The sequence below is a fragment of the Oculina patagonica genome, chromosome 6, assembly GCF_052425735.1.
Source record: "Oculina patagonica isolate OP01 chromosome 6, crgOcupat, whole genome shotgun sequence".
Classification (NCBI taxonomy): Eukaryota; Metazoa; Cnidaria; class Anthozoa; order Scleractinia; family Oculinidae; genus Oculina; species Oculina patagonica.
Window position 1 is genome coordinate 26,831,989 of NC_135763.1, and position 18,359 is coordinate 26,850,347.

General features: G+C 40.5%; 1 protein-coding gene across 1 annotated transcript; it reads right to left on the bottom strand.

Moving 5' to 3' along the window:
- Positions 1-204: 204 nt before the first annotated feature.
- On the bottom strand, positions 205-17,840 carry LOC144658190 (uncharacterized). Its single transcript, XM_078518555.1, has 6 exons — positions 17,339-17,840; positions 17,010-17,236; positions 15,405-15,498; positions 2,275-2,814; positions 804-1,117; positions 205-401 (listed from the first exon to the last, which is right to left on the bottom strand). The coding sequence occupies exons 1-6, from the start codon at positions 17,451-17,453 to the stop codon at positions 261-263; spliced, it is 1,431 nt and encodes a 476-aa protein (XP_078374681.1). The 5' UTR covers positions 17,454-17,840; the 3' UTR covers positions 205-260.
- Between the last annotated feature and the right edge of the window lie 519 nt (positions 17,841-18,359).

Here is an 18,359-nt window from a genome sequence, read left to right on the forward strand (position 1 = left end):
TTTGCGATTTCCGCCTTACAGTGCGGGTTTAATTTCTAAGATAGGGGCTCAGAACTAACCAAACAAAAAAAAAAACATGTACTCTTTATAAACCTTTGAAGTCTTTCTCGGCCGTTGCCAGGCTTTTTTTACTGACTAACGCTTTAGCCCATTATGCTTACTTTTATTACATTGGAGACTTTTTATCACAAGGAGAAAGATATATCGAGGGAAGAGAAAGTTGAATTTATTGTTCTCATACAGGGCAGAATTTGGTGTTACTACTTCAGTACAAATATTTCAACTCTCATACAAGGATGACTGTAATGAGTGACAGGATAAAACCGAACGAATCTGGCTTTGACGTCAGTACTGAGTGAATGCTTCACAATACTATTTTGATCTGTGTTTCCTGAGAATACCTGCGAATGAAAAAGAAAAAAGTAAAGCATTTCACACTATACGCTTGTTAACTCAGAAAAAAAAGGAACAATCAATAGTCATATCAGTATTATGTGAAGGAAACGCTCGCAAAATATGTTATTAATGAAAATTTACTAAAAACCAAAAAGTAACAGGAATAAATTATGAATAATTACCGTCTGCACTGTTCCCGTGGTAGTTATGATGAAAACTATTTTTCTCTGAATTTGAATTTTTGTCTTGAAAAATATATCCACCATGTAATCCCTTGTCTCTAACTCACACAATTTTTGTAACGTCAAAGCTACGAGAACAAGAAGGCCGACACCTTGATTTTTACACAAAAATGTCAGTTCTCTGTAAATTTTCGCTTCTAGACACAAGCATATTATGTTATTTACCTTTTCAACATTGTTTTCTTTGTAGACGTTCCAAATGACTCCATCTGTAGAAAGATGCACTTTGTAGCTGGTGGTCCAAGCAGAACCTCCCCGGAGTCCTTGTGTCGTCATGGCACAAACAGAGTGTACTGCACCCATATCAACTTGAAGATAGTCTGTTCTGTCTGATTTTGTCTTTGTACACCACGCTCCAGATCCCCTGGTTCCATTCAGTCGACCGTAGTATGGAGAATAATTGATATTATGGAATGTGCTTGCCGTCATTCTGGCATCTGGTATTGTGTTGTTGTCCGCTACACCTACAGGTCCACATACTGGACAGCAAATATAAAACAGGACAATCTTGTTACTGTGTTACCTTTGTGTCAAAGTTAAAGACAAACTGGCGGCAACAATATATCATACTGCCATCTAGCGCTTCGAATATAATTCCAGAGAAAAATATATTATTTTGTTCAAAAACATCTTTTGACTCATCTTGTGACTCGATCACAGAGAACACATTATCTCGATACTAGAGCTCGGTCTATTATATTCGAAGTTTACCTGACATGACTTTTGAACATCAGCAGTGTTGGGTTTAGCCTGGTCTATCAGACGATCGGAATTCACCCACTCTCTCTCTTCTCAGCTTCCTGCACGTGGAGAGACGAGGGAGCGGATAAACTCGGACCGTATGATATTAATCACAATATGATGCGCTACACTGTGGAAAATTTGTAGTTGTATGGGTATTATTCCGCGAAGGAAGTTTATTTTTTCTAAAGAAAATCGCCCTGAAAATATCTCTACACTGCTTCAAGAGGACAACAGTGCAACTGTACAAAAAATGTTTTAAAAAAATATTTTCGTGATTTTTTAAATGAATAAATAGTTTAGAAACGAAGTATCTCCCTTATATAGGAATTGAAGAGTGTAGCTTTTAAGATGTTGGGGCTAATAAAGGGTATAGATTCTGACCATTTCGTCCAGAAATAGGGTATTCTTTGTGCACCCAAGCCAGCAGTTAGGTATAACTCTCGAAAGAACAGTACGTTTGTGATCGTTACTCTTTATCTCGCCAGAAGTATGATTCTAAAACGCTGGATATTTGAAATTTTTACGCAAACCAATCAGTTTCTGGTCTGGAAAAGGTTGGGAGAATCGCATATTTTGGTCTGAAATAGGGTAAGGGTTTACAAAGTCCGCCGCAGATTCCCGCCAAATTTTCGAAAGCATCGCCTCCCACATCTCCCTTGTTGGAATAATTCCCATATAGAGATATAGAGATAGAGCTATATATTAATACATGCATTTTGGAATCAAAAAAGATAAAAACTATATTCATTCCGGTGTTCTTTGTTTTTTGTATTTTTGTTTAATTTAAAATGGTAGTACTCAATACAGTCTAGCTAATCAATTTTTATTTTATAGTCATTTATATCGCCGTTTAAGTAAAGTAAACCATGATTTAAGGTAGGTAAAATCTTACCTCTCATCACGGTCAGTTCCATAGAAGAAGTCGCCTTTGCAAACATCTCATTCGACGACGCTATGCAAGTATATATTCCCGAGTCCTCCTTTTTAGTGTTCCAGATTTGAAGTGTTCCATCCCCGCTAACTTTTGATCTTCCGGAAGGTAGCTCGCCGTTTTCTTTCATCCACGTAACTGTGGGTTTGGGGTCCCCGGTAGCCTGACATGGTACTGTAATGTTAAGGATTGTTTGTAGTTGTGCAGGCGGACTGACGGTGAAATGTGGCAGTTCCACGACAATGAGTTGTGTAACTGCCGAGTCTTCTCCCAGGGAATTAGACGCTTTACATTTATACAAACCAGAGTCATTCTTCTGAGCATTCATTATTGACAGCTTTCCGTCTTTTGAAGCAGCCCTTGCTTGCGATAATTCGTTGTGCATTTTAGACCATGTGATCACCGCTGGTGGGAAACTAGTCACGTGACAAGTTGGTAAGGTGATATTTTTGTTTTTCTCAACGTAGGATGGACCACGCGAGAGAGAAATCTTGGGCCGACCTGCAGTGAAATAATAAAAAAACAGCACAATTACCCACAAGAGATTAATAAAGTGCATCGATGAAAAAAAAATTAACCCTCGGACGTGGATGCTTTTTCTACAAAATAATGACTAGGCAAATCGTTTTTGATTATCAAGATCATCATCACAAATTGAAATTTGGGTAAAATTCCAGGTCAAATCACGGTTGTCATTGCAACGTGAAAAAAACCGTTGACAAAAAATTATATCGCTGAGGTACAGTGTATAACAAAATCAAAGTGTATACTTGTAAGACAAAAACGTATATTGCTGTACTTTTATACGCATTTGACAAGAACTATCTATTCTGTTGCTTCCGAACAAGTTTATTATTATTTTTACACTGCACTTTAGACATCTATTAAACGTCTAACGTCAAACCCGTATAAAGTGTAAATTATCAATCATAATATCATAGGTGACAAATTACTCCTTCATTTTAGCGCGAAATTTTAACGTTAATTTATAATTTCACATGTGAAATTATAAAAAATTGCTATGGCAACGTAGTAAGCGGCAAGATGGCGTCCGTAATAAAAGATATTTTAAAGCTTAAACTTTGTATACTTTCGCTTGAATTTCATCTTAGCCAGCTAGCCTTGGCCATGTAATAAAACTTTTAATGATATTTTATATTTCAAAACGTCAAAACGACTTCAAGACTTAAGCCAATTACCCAAATGGCATCGAGCGGATTTTTGAGCGTTTTACACGGGCAAATCAAATGGTATACTCGTGAAATTAGGAAATAATTTCACTTGCATTTTGTCAAAATGCAACTTGCATTTTGACAAAACGCGTGTGAAATTATTTCCTAATTTCACTCGTCACCATTTGATTACCAATACTAACTCATCGTCTCCATGTCTATTCTATATATAGTGTATTAAATGCTTACAGGTAAGGGAAAATTTTGATTTTAGCCGAACGGCTTTTGCAGTCAACTAAAAGTTTGACAGTAGTTTGATCCTCTTGTGGTGAAGAGACTAATCAAAAGCCCTCTGGGCTTAGTGTCTCGTGTCACTTTTCAGAGTTTATTTATAAAAGTCAGAGATCGCTTTTCATGTATATTTATTGCTTGCAAAGATATCGAAACTTGAAAAGCGTGTATCTGACATAAAAAATAAAATTCAAAGTACACTTCAGCATCTGGCCGTTCAACGGCGTTGAACAGTTCACTAAGCATTCATACTACTGTATACTTATACTGTGACTTCCATGTGCTTTCTTCACGCTATATCAAGTATTGCTTTGGGTGTTTATTCGTGACCGCTTAGCCTGTTGTGTGATAATGACATGCGAGTGGTGATGATTTTGTTAATTCTTATAACCTCTTCTCCTGATTTAGTATTGATATTGTGAGGAGAAATCTGATTTTGGTCACTCTTGAGCCGGTCTCAATGTTTTTGTAACGCCAAAGCTACAATGCAGTGGCTGAAGAACGTGTAAATTACAGTCATTTCCTTCGCTATTTTCGGTCGGCCCGCGCTTAGTCTCTGGCCTTCTTGCTTTTCAGATCTAAAAGAACTCATCAATATAATTTCTCTCTTTCGGTTAGGACATTGTATTATGCGTTTCTAATAACCTGGTGTATTTCATTCTTCTTCTACGCGTTTTCTGCTTGAGTTACAATTAATTTTCGTTGATTTTCAGTACAATCTTGTCGCAAAGGTTAGGATGTTATTTTAAGAACGTAAAACTTATCTGTATTTTTTTTTATAACTGCTGGCTGCAGCTCAAATATATCCAAAATTGAAAAGCGTGCAGCTAATTTAAAGAAAAAAATGCGTCACATGTACGCGTATTCCTCTTTAGAGCTTCATTCATCCACTGAAAAGGCTGTTGTTGTCGTCTATAAAGTTGTGTTATATTGTAGCGTGGAATTCACAGCAGGATATATGAAGCTACATGTAGACTAGTGCCTATTGACTCAGGTCAATCTTCGGGTCAAAAAAATACAAAACAATGTATGTTTTGCGCTTTAGATTGACATTTCTGCTCTTCAATCCTAAGAAAACTCATCAAATATAATTTTCCTCTCGACTCCAGACTGGCAGAGTTCTTTTATTGAAATGTGGGAAAAAGTATGGAACAGCACAACGCAAGATTTGAACGATCGGCTGAAATGTTCCGTGACGCCAGAGCAGGCAAATAGAACAAACAAACGCCACAGTTGACATTTTTAAAGATTTGGCATCAAAATAATTGTCTTTATCTAATCGTTTATCTTCTGTTATTAAATCGTTGTTATTCGTGCCACAAAGGTCGCCCCTTTAAATACAAATGTTCTGCAAAACTCACGTAGCAATCATAGTTTTTTTTTAGGATGTTCGTTTTTTGTTCAACCTTTTTCAACGCAATTTTCCAACGAACTTTCAACATGCCAAATGCTCGTTCCACTACAGATCGTAGCGCACCGAACTTTAGGTTTTAAACTTTCTCTGCTCCTGAGTCAGGCGTCCTCTGTCCGGGTAGGGTTTCACTAGCCAGTTTGTTAGCGGATAGGCACTGTTGCCAGCTAAAAAGGGCCTTATTTCTGTTCCATTTATATTGCCTGTTGGACCACTAAGAATTTGTATAAAGAAACATTATCTGTTCTTTGATATGAAATTCCGGCGGCCTCAGATCACAAAGCAAATGTTGACAGGGCGGGAAAATTTCGCGGCCTCACAAAGCAAATGTTGACATGGCGGGAAAAATGTTGACATGGCGGGAAAATTCGGCGGCCTCAGAAAGCAAACACGCATGGAATGCACCATTTCCCCCTGTAGAATTATCTCGTGTCGTCATGACAACGTCATGATGACACGAGACAAAAACGAGCCTACACATATTACGAAAACTTAAAAACCTGAAAAAGAAAACATTCTCTTTTAGAACTGATAACACGAGAAATTACGTCAAGCTTTCGGTTTATCAAAGCAAAAGAGAATAGAAGCGTAATTTAATTACCGATCTGCCCTACACGGCTAGCTCTCCCCTCCCCTTTTTTTCTGGACTGTATTGACGACATTACTTTACGTTTCTTTATTCGGAATGCCCGAAGTCGCGCTAGAATCACTTCTAAAGTATTGACATACAAAATTTAGCGGTCGCTCAATAAAAACAAGTCTTCCACTCAAAATCTTTAAACTCTTTCGCGCGAATTTTCGGACCTTCAATCAATCGTTCAAGGGGAATGTTTTCCCTTGACAGTGTCCTATGTCCGATTTTTGATGTACCGAGACAATTTTCGGGCATAACGACCGTAATTCTGCCAACAATAACACCTAACGCTTGAAGATTCTCCAAGGGAACACCCTCTTGATCCGCCAATATAATGACTTCCATCTAGCCCTTAACCTTAGAAACTTGAAGATAATTACATTCTCCTCCACAACATGCAACTGAGTTCGGTGTAGCTGAGTAACGCGAAGGTACCAGGCATGCAGTCCCCGTTGCCGCAACGGTCGAAAGGCGGTTAAAAGTCTATCGGTTTTCGTGAAATGGTAGTCAGTGTTAGGGTAGGCATTCTCGGCTAGTTCCAGAAGAATGTCTACGTACATTTTGAAGTCTGCTGTTGCAGTGTTCTTGGCTAGTTTAATTTGGCCATAGCCCATCTCCAGATGGACTGCTCTGGAAGCTAGGCAGTTAAACAAACACATGTAACGTTTTCGTTTACGCGTCCTTCTTCCCTGTACGGTGACGAATGGTCCTCCATAATCCACAACAGTCTGTACAAATGCTCTCAAGGAAGATCGAAGTGTAATCTGTGATGACTTGCTTTGCACCTTAACCTTTTCCTCCTTGACATTCGTTATGCTCCTTTTCACGTTCCCGAATTTCTTTTCGACCAGAAACGATCCAAAAATGTTCTTCCAAGGCGGAATTATCGGAAAGCAAGCATCATGTGGTAGAAATTCCGCATACTTGAGGCTTCCATCGCATCTCATTTGAACCTCCTCGTCTAGCCATGGTTGTTGTCCGTTCAACTTCTTCTTTGGTAGCTCTCTTTGTCTTTGAAGCGACAAATACTCGTTGAAAAACGCCTTTCTTTGTGCGTTCCTTATCACCTTAATCGCAGCGTCTTTAAATTCTTCCGAAAAAAAGCTGTTGATAAAGACACCAACGTTTGATTTGTGCCTCCTGCGCGATTCTCTGTCTCGTGACAATGTTGGACAATCAACTTCGTTGCACAGTTCTTCCGAAGCAAAATTATCGGAAAGCGAGCATCGTGTGGTATGAATTCCGCAAACGTGAGGCGTCTGTCACATCTCATTTGACCCTCCTCGTCTAGCCATGGCTGTAATCTGAGCAACTTGCTCTTCTTTGGTAGCTTTCTTTGTCTCTGAAGTGAAAAAAAGTCGTCGGGAAACGCTTTTCTTTGTTCGCTCCTTATCACCTTTGTTCGCTCCTTTCTTCCGACTTTAATTCTCCACTTTCTCTCTTGCGACTTCTACAATTGTCTATGAAACTTAGAACCCATGCTTGAACTTTTATTAACTTTGTCCGAATTGAAAAGCGTTGTGGGTTAAGACGCCATAACTGATCAGCTAACCATCGTCCAGTCTTCGTTTCTTTTATTTGCCTTTTAGCTGTCTTGTCGGTCTTGAGTCTTTTTTCTTGATTTCTTTTCCTCTAAAAATAGGTCTGAACGCAGCGCCACTGCTTTAGATTAGTCAAACTTTGAGTTTTTCCCACGCGATTTGCTACGAAGGGTTTACATCTCCGACTTCTTCCTCTGATCCACCACAGGATGTTCATGCTATCAGACCAGAAGACTGCTTGACCCAATGCACCACTTAAAACTCTAGAAGTTGACTCAGTCAACCTTAGACCCAGGACTGCTGCCAGCAGTTTTAGTCGAGGAATACTTGTCGCAAGTGAAGCAACTTTTGTCTTTGCTGCGACTAATCGTACCGACTCCGATCCACTCCTTTGGAAATGGGTTTCGCTGACAACTCTTGAATAGACAGCACCATATGTATCTTGCGACGCACCTACAAACGTATGCAAAGTCTCAGAGATCCATCACAGAACCATTCTCGTAACTTGTGGGTAATTTCACCTCGGACTAACTCGTCCTATTTAAGTCCTTCTATCCACATTTGCTGTAACATGACTAGATCAAATAATGTGGCAATCTTATTTAGGAAATTTCGTTTTGTTAACTGAAAGCTTTCCTCGGGTGGATTTGCCTTGAACGTGAACACGTCTTCTTCTGGAAGCCACGTGACTCCAAGTGTCTTCACTGTTGGGAGGGGCTCCTTGATATAAAGGTCGACTTCGACACTGCTGTTTCTGCAACTAAGGGCAGCCCATGCTTCTCAGAATGTGACTGATAGACAAACTGAGCTTGAAATGGCGATGAGCTGACTCCGAAAACAACTCGGTTGAATTCGTACTCTTCTGTTCCTCTCTGCTCATCGAACGATCTCTAAAATTTTTTAACTTGCTTTAATGCACACTGTTTGTCAGGATTCAGAACGTGACATCACGTGATGTGATAAGATTCTCAATTTTCCAGAATTGTCGAAGCAGGCTGCCTATTTCATCTGTGTATGACTGTTCTCGTACAAAGTAGGTTTTCGCGAAGTTTGACTGAAAGTCACCCCATGTGAGCCCACTTACAGTTCCTGAGCATATCCATTCTAATGGTGCCAGTCTGGCTACTGGTTCTCTGGGTTGGCCTCGAAAATCCTTGAATGAGTAGTGTAACTAAGCGTAATCGACTCTGATTGCAAGTCCACAATTGGGCGTTTGCCAGGATCCTTTCAGATGGGTCCATTTTGCAAGATGCGTTTCTCAGTCAGTGACTTTCATGCTTCCAGTGATTCGTTCTGCTGTGAATGCACTTAGCTTGGTCGGCATATTACCATTCATACCCTGGTCATTTTAAAAATTCACAGTCACTTTTTGGAGTTGTCTCTAGAGTCCAACTCTGCAGCTTTGTCAGCATTTCAATATGTTTTCGAAGATGCTTCGTCCAGTAACGAGTTTACGTTAACTACGATGGCCGTTCTTAAAAAAAGCCGGTTCGTTCCGTGGTGCAGCAAAGTTTAGTTGAACGCTGTGTGTGGTCAGTATGGTGAGTGACCTCTTCAAGGGCTGCTCATCTGGCTCCTGGAAAGGAGAGAAGACCGCTGGATTTTTTCTCCATACCATTATCTGTTTCACTTCCTGTATCAGCTTGAATTGGGTACCATCTGATGGCCCTTGAACTGTTCCCTGATTATCATGAGAGTTCGCCTGATCACTTTGATCTGACAGTACAGGGTTTCGATGCAACAATCGGTTGTGAGTGTTCCTACAATTGTTTATCCCACAGATCCTCGATCTGATCATGACACACGCCTTTCCACTGTGGTCTCCTCCTAGGCAACGATGGCACAGTTTAAGACTCATGGCGGCTTCCCATCTCTCTGGAAGACGCAAGACTGAAGACTCTGATCATGCCACTTGTCATATGACCGGAAGTGGCCGTACAATACATAACCGGAAATGATCATGACATTCCCCTTTTCCGAAAAAATACTCTGGGCACTAATTTAACAAAGTAACAACTAACAGCTTGCAACGAAATAAAAAATAAGTTTGAAAAACAGTTCCGCATGATTCAACAGGGTTAATACACTGACGCAATGTTCCTTTTAACACAATAGCATAGTGCCATGGAACTAACACCCTAACATGGTGTTTACTAATTATCAAGACTCGCTAAAGTAACTTAAATGTCCATTCAAGAAGGTACCTTCACCATCCTCCCACTGCACGTCACATACTGGCTCCCAGCAATCGGGGCTGAATTGACTAGCAGTGATGCTCCTGGGTTGCACTAACTGTTTTTGCAGCTCCTGTAGTTGATCTAACTGGTTGTGATGGTCTTGGGGCGGGACTTGCTGGTTGGGCAGCTTCTGGGACTGAACAGACTGGTTGCTAAGCTCCTAAAACTGGACTGCTTCTAAGGCTGAAATGGCTGGGCTGGGTAATAGGCAAACTGCGAACTTGATTTCTCCTCAAATCACACTTGACCCGTTTAGGGGAAGCTTCGAATTTCGGATCGGTTTCGGCGCAGCTCTATGTCACTTGATGTGGATACAATGTAAGATCGGGGGACTCCATTAGCCCGATCCAGCACCGTTGCTGGGTTCCATTTCAGTCTCTTGGGGTTTTGGATAGTCACCAGCTGACCAGGAACCAGGCTAGGTAAAGCAGTGGTATGCTGATAATAGTAAAACGTCTGTTGGAAGGTTGTCTTGGACCTGTCTTCCTAACAGCAGCTCTGCTGGAGATGGCAACTTGTTGTCGATTGACGTTGCTCGAAGGCATAGAAGGACAATTTTTGGGCCCGAGTTAGGCCTCCTGGCTTCCTTCAGGACCCGATTGACCTTAGCTTGGTCTTCTCTGTACCTTGGTGACTGGCATGCACCTTGGACAGGATATCTGAGTGGAACTACTGTGGAATAACGATTCTGTGGCCCTTCAAGATTAAGCTGTCTTCAATGGATAGCTCTTCTCGATAAGTCCAGTAAGACCGAACTAGTAAGGGTAAATCCCTTACTGTAGTGTGCCGGCCATTGTACACAACTTCCTTGAAGGCAGCAAGTTCTGGATCTTTAGCTGTTTCCAGTTGGATCTTCTGCAAACACTCACTTGAGAATTGAGGGAACACATCATAAATCTGCGTGCCCACTTTTCAGGTGAGAGCCTCCAGAGAGTATCGGCTATCTCTATTTGCTTGCACGGACGATTCTTGACAGTGACGTCATAAGGCTGTAAGCGACGCAGCATTCTCTGCAGCCTTGGGGGTGCTGAGGTCAGGTTTTTCAGCTGGATAGCTTCCAATGGTTTGTGGTCTGACTCCGCAATGAAACTTCGGCCATACAGGTAAGTATGAAACCGTCCACATCCGTACACGACAGCTAGGAGCTCCCGCCCAATGTTGGCATAACGTGACTCAGTGTCCGTCAACGCTTTGCTGGCAAAGGCATTTGGCTTGTTGTCTTGCAATAATGTGGCTTCGAGGCCTTTCGTAGAGGCATCAGCTTGCAGTGTGATCGTGCCATAGTACGCCAGTATAGTTTCAGCACTGATGGCTTTTTGATGTGCCGGTATCCAGTCGAAATTAAAGCCGCTGCCTTCCTTAATCAGCTCTCTCCGGGGGGCTGTTAGGGTGCTGAGACTGGAAATGGACGTGCCATTTTCTTTAGGGCTGACACTTTGCTAGGGTCTGGCTGTACTCCATTTTCACCACATATCACACCATAGAATTTAATCTTCTTTTGTTTAATGTTGCATTAGTCTGGGTTAAACTTCAATCCAGTGGTTCTATATCTGGCCAACATCCCATGAATAGGTCGGTCGTGCTCCTCTTCTGTCTGACTTCCCATAAACCAGCGATCCCAATCGTGCCCTCACATCCCTCAAAGGTCTGATCTATCTTAGCTTGCAATACATCTTGTGACATCCTGAGACCAAATGGCATGGGAAGGAATCTGTAGCGGCCAAATGGGGAGTTGAAGATCGTTAGGTAGCTTGATTCTTGGTATAGTTTAACGTTCCAATAACCACATTTGGCATCAACAATGGAGGGATACTTGGCACCACTTAACTTTCGGAGAATTTCTTCCAAGGTAGGGATACGTGATGCCCTCTGGAAATAGCTTTGTTTAGATCCTTGGGGTATTGGCATAATCTCATTTTACCATTCGGCTTCCTTCAGTACACCAGACTGTTGACCCAGGCAGTCGGCTCACCTTCATTAATCTTAGCGATAATCTCTCGGGATACCATATCATCCAGCTCGCATAGAGCAGTTCAGGGTGACAAAGTTGAGCTCCAGGGATGTTGGAAGCCCAATGATGGCTGAACAGTCGGCCTCCGTAACAAAGAAAGTCGCAAGTGACTTCTTGCCATGAAACTCACAGGGAATTTTGCACTTTTCATGTTGGAACAACTTGGCTCCTCATTATGCTGTAAGTGCTGTCGTTGAGTGTTTGAGAACACCTGGTTTGAAAACCTTCTGGCATGAGATTTTGGGGATACATTTTACGATACAACCTTAAGGGCAGAATGTTCCCTTACGCGCCTTTCTCTAGTTTGGCCTTCAGGAAGGTTGGGCGGCTGTTGATGCTGTGTAAGTCAATGCATGTTAACAGTGACAAATGCTTCATTTGCAGGTCGCGATTGAAGCAGCTTATACCGAAATATCACATTTTTTTACCAAGTTCTTCATTTGTTGTCTAAATTATTGAGCACAATGAACCTATTAGGGTTGTTCTTCCTCCTTTATGTACCGAAACTCTCATCAGGTACTGGGTTTTGGAATAACATCAACTGTGATTAATTCAAATGTAATTGATTCGAATTGATCGCTCAATTCTCCGTCTCTACGCTTTCCACTTACAGATCTACGTCTGCTGCGTCGATCTTTGCTCCTGGACTGATAACGCGATTTCGGGTTTTCTCTGTTCCTTTGTGTGCCTCGCTTTCCTCGTTGGTTTCTTGAGGGGCAAACCCTTGCTTAGTGATGGTCATTATGGCAATTCAGGCACACAGAACCATATGCAGGGCACTTATCTCTGGGCTTTAAAGGATGTATTTCTTTGGTTTGTTGTCGTTGTCGTTGTCGTTTCCTTTAATGCCATGAATTTCTTTATTGTTTACGCCATCTAGCTGTTCCATTTGGGATACGGTAGCTATGTGGGTCCTGGCGATGTCGATAGCTTTTTCTAGTAATCTTTCTTGTACTTTCTTGTGTTTAGTTTCAGCGATTCATTGCTCGATCAGGCACTCGTCCGACTCGGCCGTGTCTCTGAACCTGCACTTCGTGGCTTGATTTCGGCAAAGTGTCAAGGAATCATCAATCAATTCTTCGTTTTTCTGTCTGAGCTGTTGTAGCTCATATCTGGCTAACCTATGGTTCACTTTTGGCGCCACGTGCTTTTCAAATCGCTCCCAAATTTTTGCTGGTTTCGTGCTGTCTCCGTCGCTTTTCCTGATCCAACTGTTGCATTTTTCTAATCCTTGCTTGCCAATCCACAATAAAATGAACGAGGCTTGCTCTTTCTTCGATTTCTTTCAATATGGCCCGCTGAAAATCAGGTCGCAGTATTCAGTTATATGAATTTCGCTAACTCGTCTCGCAAGTCTGGCACATGTTCTGACGCGTCGCAATTCATCTACTGGGTTTTGAGTGCCGCAGGCCATTTCGCTTGCTCAGTGTGTTAAACCGCTTAGAAATCGGATATTTCGACGTGTTTCGGTTCGCTTTAGTTTCTTCTAACTCCTGACACCATGTCGAGTCAATAAACCAGCCAAGAGATCGATAACACAGCAAAATGCATAGGAAGACAGCCATGCCACTTGTCATGTGACCGGAAGTGACCGTACAATACATAACCGGAAATGATCATGACAATGACCACTACAAACTTTACAAGGCCGCGATATCCAATCTTTCTCTGATTTCCTGAAGACTTCTGCTTATTACCGAAAAAAGTCTACTCAGCCCGTTCTCTTTCCTGTTCCCTCTTTGACTCAAACCACCGATTGTTTCCAATGCTACTGCCTTGAACTCTGCTTCTTGGATAATGAACTATCTAAGTGTTTCTACTGACTGCCAAAAACCATTATCGTAAATCCATCGACGATACTACCGAGCACTGATTCCGTCAATTTCTTGCACAAACTGAGGTAAAGCGATCCGTTTCCTAATTTTTCATGTCGACAGGCCTCTTTTTAATTGACCACAGTTACGTCAAGTAAATCTGCAAGTTTCTCGAGATCCTTTGCATTTCCAGGGCGTAGTGGCTTAAAATTCTCCAATTCTTGTAGAGCTCTCTGACGTCTTTTGCCGCCACACTTTCATTAAAATCTTTCCTTTGCCGCCTCATAGGCCGCCGCAGAATGTCCCAAATACTTCACGACCTTCAGTGCTTCGCCTGATATATATTGACGTAATTGAAGCAAATTGTGTCTTGGCGTAGCGGGCGTCCTGTTTTCCAACCTTCGTACTCTTTATCGCTATTAATTACGGGAATTGAAGCACGTTTCCACACATCCTAACCAACCGATGGCGTACTCGAATGACTCTCTGTCGATTTCTCCGCGTAAAATTTTGTCGTTTTTAGTCCACCGAGTTCCAACTTTAACAACTGTTCTTCTTCGAATGAACGACTACGATATTGACGACTTAATTCTTCTAAATCGTCTTTCAAACGATCGATGTTTTGTTCTCGCTTGAGTTAATCCTCTTGAATTTGTGTTTCCACACTTTTTCATTCTACGCTTTCTTCGATTCGGCGTCGGCGGCGAGTATTTTCTGATGCATCAGTTGCCAAACTGGATAATTCGTCCTTCCGATTTTCCAAATATTTTGCGCCTTGTGACGAGCATTGACATATTCCGCTTCTAGTTTGTCCATTTTGTCTCCCAGCTCTCTGCGTTTCTCTTTCTCTTTGATTCGTAAATACTCTTGCGATAATTACTTCATTGTTTCCATGGCGTGTTCTTGCACTTGGCAAAGTAATTGAAAACTTGTTTGACTTCCCACCGGCTTGGGTAATCTCAGTAATCTTCTTCATCCAGAAGGTATCCTTTGCTTTTTTCCTGCTTTAAGTTTTCAATTCGCTCTTCTCCTTCGTTCAATGCTTCGCTATCCTCGCCGTCCACTGACATGATCTGGAACCTCGCTCTGCTACCATACCAGAAACATTTTATTGGCTTTACGATGTCCGATTACTTGATACACTCGATTAATTACGTGCAACGTTCTACTTTAGCAAAGATTGTCCTTATGTCCTCGAAAACTTCGAAAATGTCCCAATGAACTTGTTACATTCAAATCGAATAACCGAATTAAAATAAAACGTACATGCAAAAAAAACTTAGGCCGGAAATTTGCATAAATATTCGAAGCAATATTAAGAAATAAATGAAACTATGCCATCTAGTAAACCAGCAGTAAAAAATAGATATTACATATATTCCAACGCATGACGTGATGTGAATTTTGACATGATGTGTTCAATTCTCCCGTTTCCAAGCGCTATTAGTGAGCTTTTGAAACAGTTAACATGTCATTAATAAACCAACGTCATTGCAGAAAACGCCTTAACACTGCAGCTGCATTCATGTCCAATTCGACCCTAACAGATAAAAATATATTTGTTTTCGATCCAAAACTTGTATATCATCATTTGTTACGACAGTGGCGTGTTGCAACAATCGATCGATACGTTCGATTCGTGCGAATGAATAATTTTATTCAAGACCCGAAAAAGCAGTTTGTCGATCCGACAATCAACAAAACCACGCTACATGATGATAATGATGATGATGATGATGATGATGATGATGATGATGATGATGATGATGATGATAAACGTAAGCAGATGTCACCAATACACGGGTATTCCTCATTTTAGAAACGCCAAAGATAGCATACATCTAGACGTAGTATTAAATGCTGGCTGCAGCCAGCTCTCTTTTATTCCAAGAAGTTAAGCCTTTATTTCACCACTCTACGGAAGCTTTTCTCGCATAAACTCGAACTTAAGGCCCGTACATATAAATTATTAATACTCACGCCCATGGCACTGTTTTCCCTTGTATCCCGGGTGACACTTGCCACCCTTTGTTGTTTTTCCATTTCGATTGCGGGAAACATCGATGCAGGAGACCTGGATGGGTAAAGACATGTCAAAAAATTATCTCGCTGCCTTATAAATTAGTTTTGTGTTCGTATCAAAGCAATATTGGCTAGATTCTTTACTCTCCAGCCCTCGCCTGCTTAACTGCCTTAATATAGGAAATTAACGCTCTATGAAATTAAATCGAATTCTCGTAAAATTTTTGCGAGGGTTTATTTCCGCGACGTTATTTAAGTCGAGCGTTTAAAATTTCTAAGACCTTAATTTCATTCCAGATACTGGTTGGATACTGTCCGCACACATATAGAAACTAGGAAACAAAATCCTTTTCTTTTCTCTACACATTTTCAGTTTTCACAATGTTAAAGCCTTAAAGATACCTCATCTGCAATATTTTTTTGTTCATTTTCATCTATTCTTCGTTTCAGAATAGCGGTACAACAGCCAACATATCTTTAGAGACATCAAAAATCGCGTTAATTTTCTCCATTTTGAAAGTTTGCCTCGTCCCTCTCGTTTATAAATTTCCTTTATTCAAAATAAAATTTCCCTCCAATTCGCGTTAATTTAAGTCGCGTTAATTTCAGACTTTAATCTACGGGAGCGTTAATTTCCTTTAATAAAGTGTATGTGACATTTAAAAGGACTTTGATGCTAAAGGTAATAGCACGCTTAAAACACCTTTCTACTTGGAAACAGGGAATTTGATCACTTGGCATGCTATAATTAAGGCGTGCTACGAAGCCTGCTTTATAGGCAATTTCTTCTGTCTCGTACAACAGGCTTAACACCACAAAATTCGTGAGATATCGAACAATGAACCTTGATATAAATTGTCGAACAACGAAGCGTGTCAAGTTTGAAAAGCAAAAGCCCTGTGCGAAAAACAAAAACACACATCACGCTTATAAACACTCTTAATGGCCAGATAAGGAAAATACAGGTAAACTTATTGGTAATTCTTAAAAAGAGTGTAACCTAGCGTGTTTGGTTGCCATGAACAGAAAAAGAAATCTTGCCTTTTATCTTTCAATGAAAGACGGAATTGAAATTGACTCATTTTACGGCGACTTAACACGACCTTACACATGCTAGTCTTTAAAGAGCACCGGTTGAGAAGCCCCACCGCTATCATGGAAGGCCCAGTCACAGACAAGGACGCTTTCATTACTTAGCGATTCCATGTCAGTTCATTTGGTGAACTGCAATTTTATGGACGTATCGCTTTCGATCACCGACGCCAAAACGGGTCAACCAAAATTCAATTTTGGCTTACAGCGAAGAAAAAATAAAGAATTGAATAAGAATAAATTGTTTTCTTAAATGTAAGGAGGCAAAACCTCTTTTAACGCACAAAAATTTTGGAAAAGGTTTAGCGTGTCGACTAGCTCTTCCTAAACAATACCAAGTGTGTCCTTCCCTGCCCTACGAATGAAAACACTTCTCTTGCACTCTTCCCTTCTTTGATCGACAAAATAAGTGGGATTTTAAACAGCTTGGCCTTAACCAGGAAATGTTTTTCAAACTAAGAACTAACTGACCTGAACAGAGCCATAGTATGTGGATCCTTTCTTGCATTTAAAATCTCCTGGCTTCGTCTGTCGGGTTTTATTGTTGAGCTCACATAAGGGTCGATTTGCACTTTTGCCGTTGTTATAATGAACATTGAACGACTTGCATTTGTTGTTTCCGAGGCAATTTAGCTGACATTCAAACTCGTCAGCCACAACTCTTGCCTTACCAATAGCGTGGCCAACTAAGGCATGGTCTAAAAAGAAAATAAAATAAAAATGTTATCCATGTAAACAGTCCACTGAAAAGATCTGAATGAGAACCCCTGTGTATGAACTAACTCGATGTGTTTACTTACCGACTTGTGCTTCAAAAACGCTTCCGCAAAAGTCTGTTTTTGCCACCACAAATACCACTACCAGGTATATGTTGAGAGTGACTAGAGCCAACTTAGCCAGCCAGAAAGCAGCCATCAGTACGATCGGTTGTATCTTCCTTGCACAATGAACAGCCCTTCTTTGGGTTGTTCTTGTCACTATTTGGAACTTTGTCAAGTCTTTTAGTTAACTATTGCGCTACCCGTAATTACCTTAAGTGATTGACAAACTTTAACTCGCCTTACCATGTCAATAAATAGTCAGAGGAACAGGTGATGGAATAAAGTTACAGGTACTTCCTTAAAGACCATAAAATTTTCACAAGAAATATTGCAATAAAGGTATGGAAAAAACTTTAAAAACTGAATAAGATTGCAGACTTGGGACTAAATGACATAATTAACGTATTTTTTTGGGACGAAACTTAAAGGACAAACGTCATCCGTAATTAACATTTTACTATTCTGACAATCCGTTGCCTAATTATATTACACAACTCTACTTCTTGCCATTTTTGAATTAAAAGTAAAGTTTAATTTTGCCACGCAATCGTGCTGGCTACATTCAGATAGAAAATGTTCCTATTTATTCTCATGACAAAATGTAAAATTAAAATAAAACATAGCACGTAAGTTTTCTTTAAGATTAGTTTTAATGTGCGCCAAACTGACATTCTGATAGCCCATAAGCTAATTGCATATATATTTATAGACTTATTTGTTGTCATTTTGTTTAATTAAAGCTACTTTTTATGAGTAAGATGTAAATTCAGTTTCACTAGCTTGAGAGCAATGAAAGAAATGACACAAAGTAGTATATTGCCATTCAGACAGAACAATTTTGCTGCCTTTTCGATATATGCATTTATTAAATAAAAGGTAGAAAGGCATGATTTTTTCCCTTAATTTATTTAACATCAATAACTAAGTTTTGACAGGCCATTAGCCAAATTGTGTGTATTGGTTTACTTATTGATTTTAGTACTGACACTGTCATTGACAC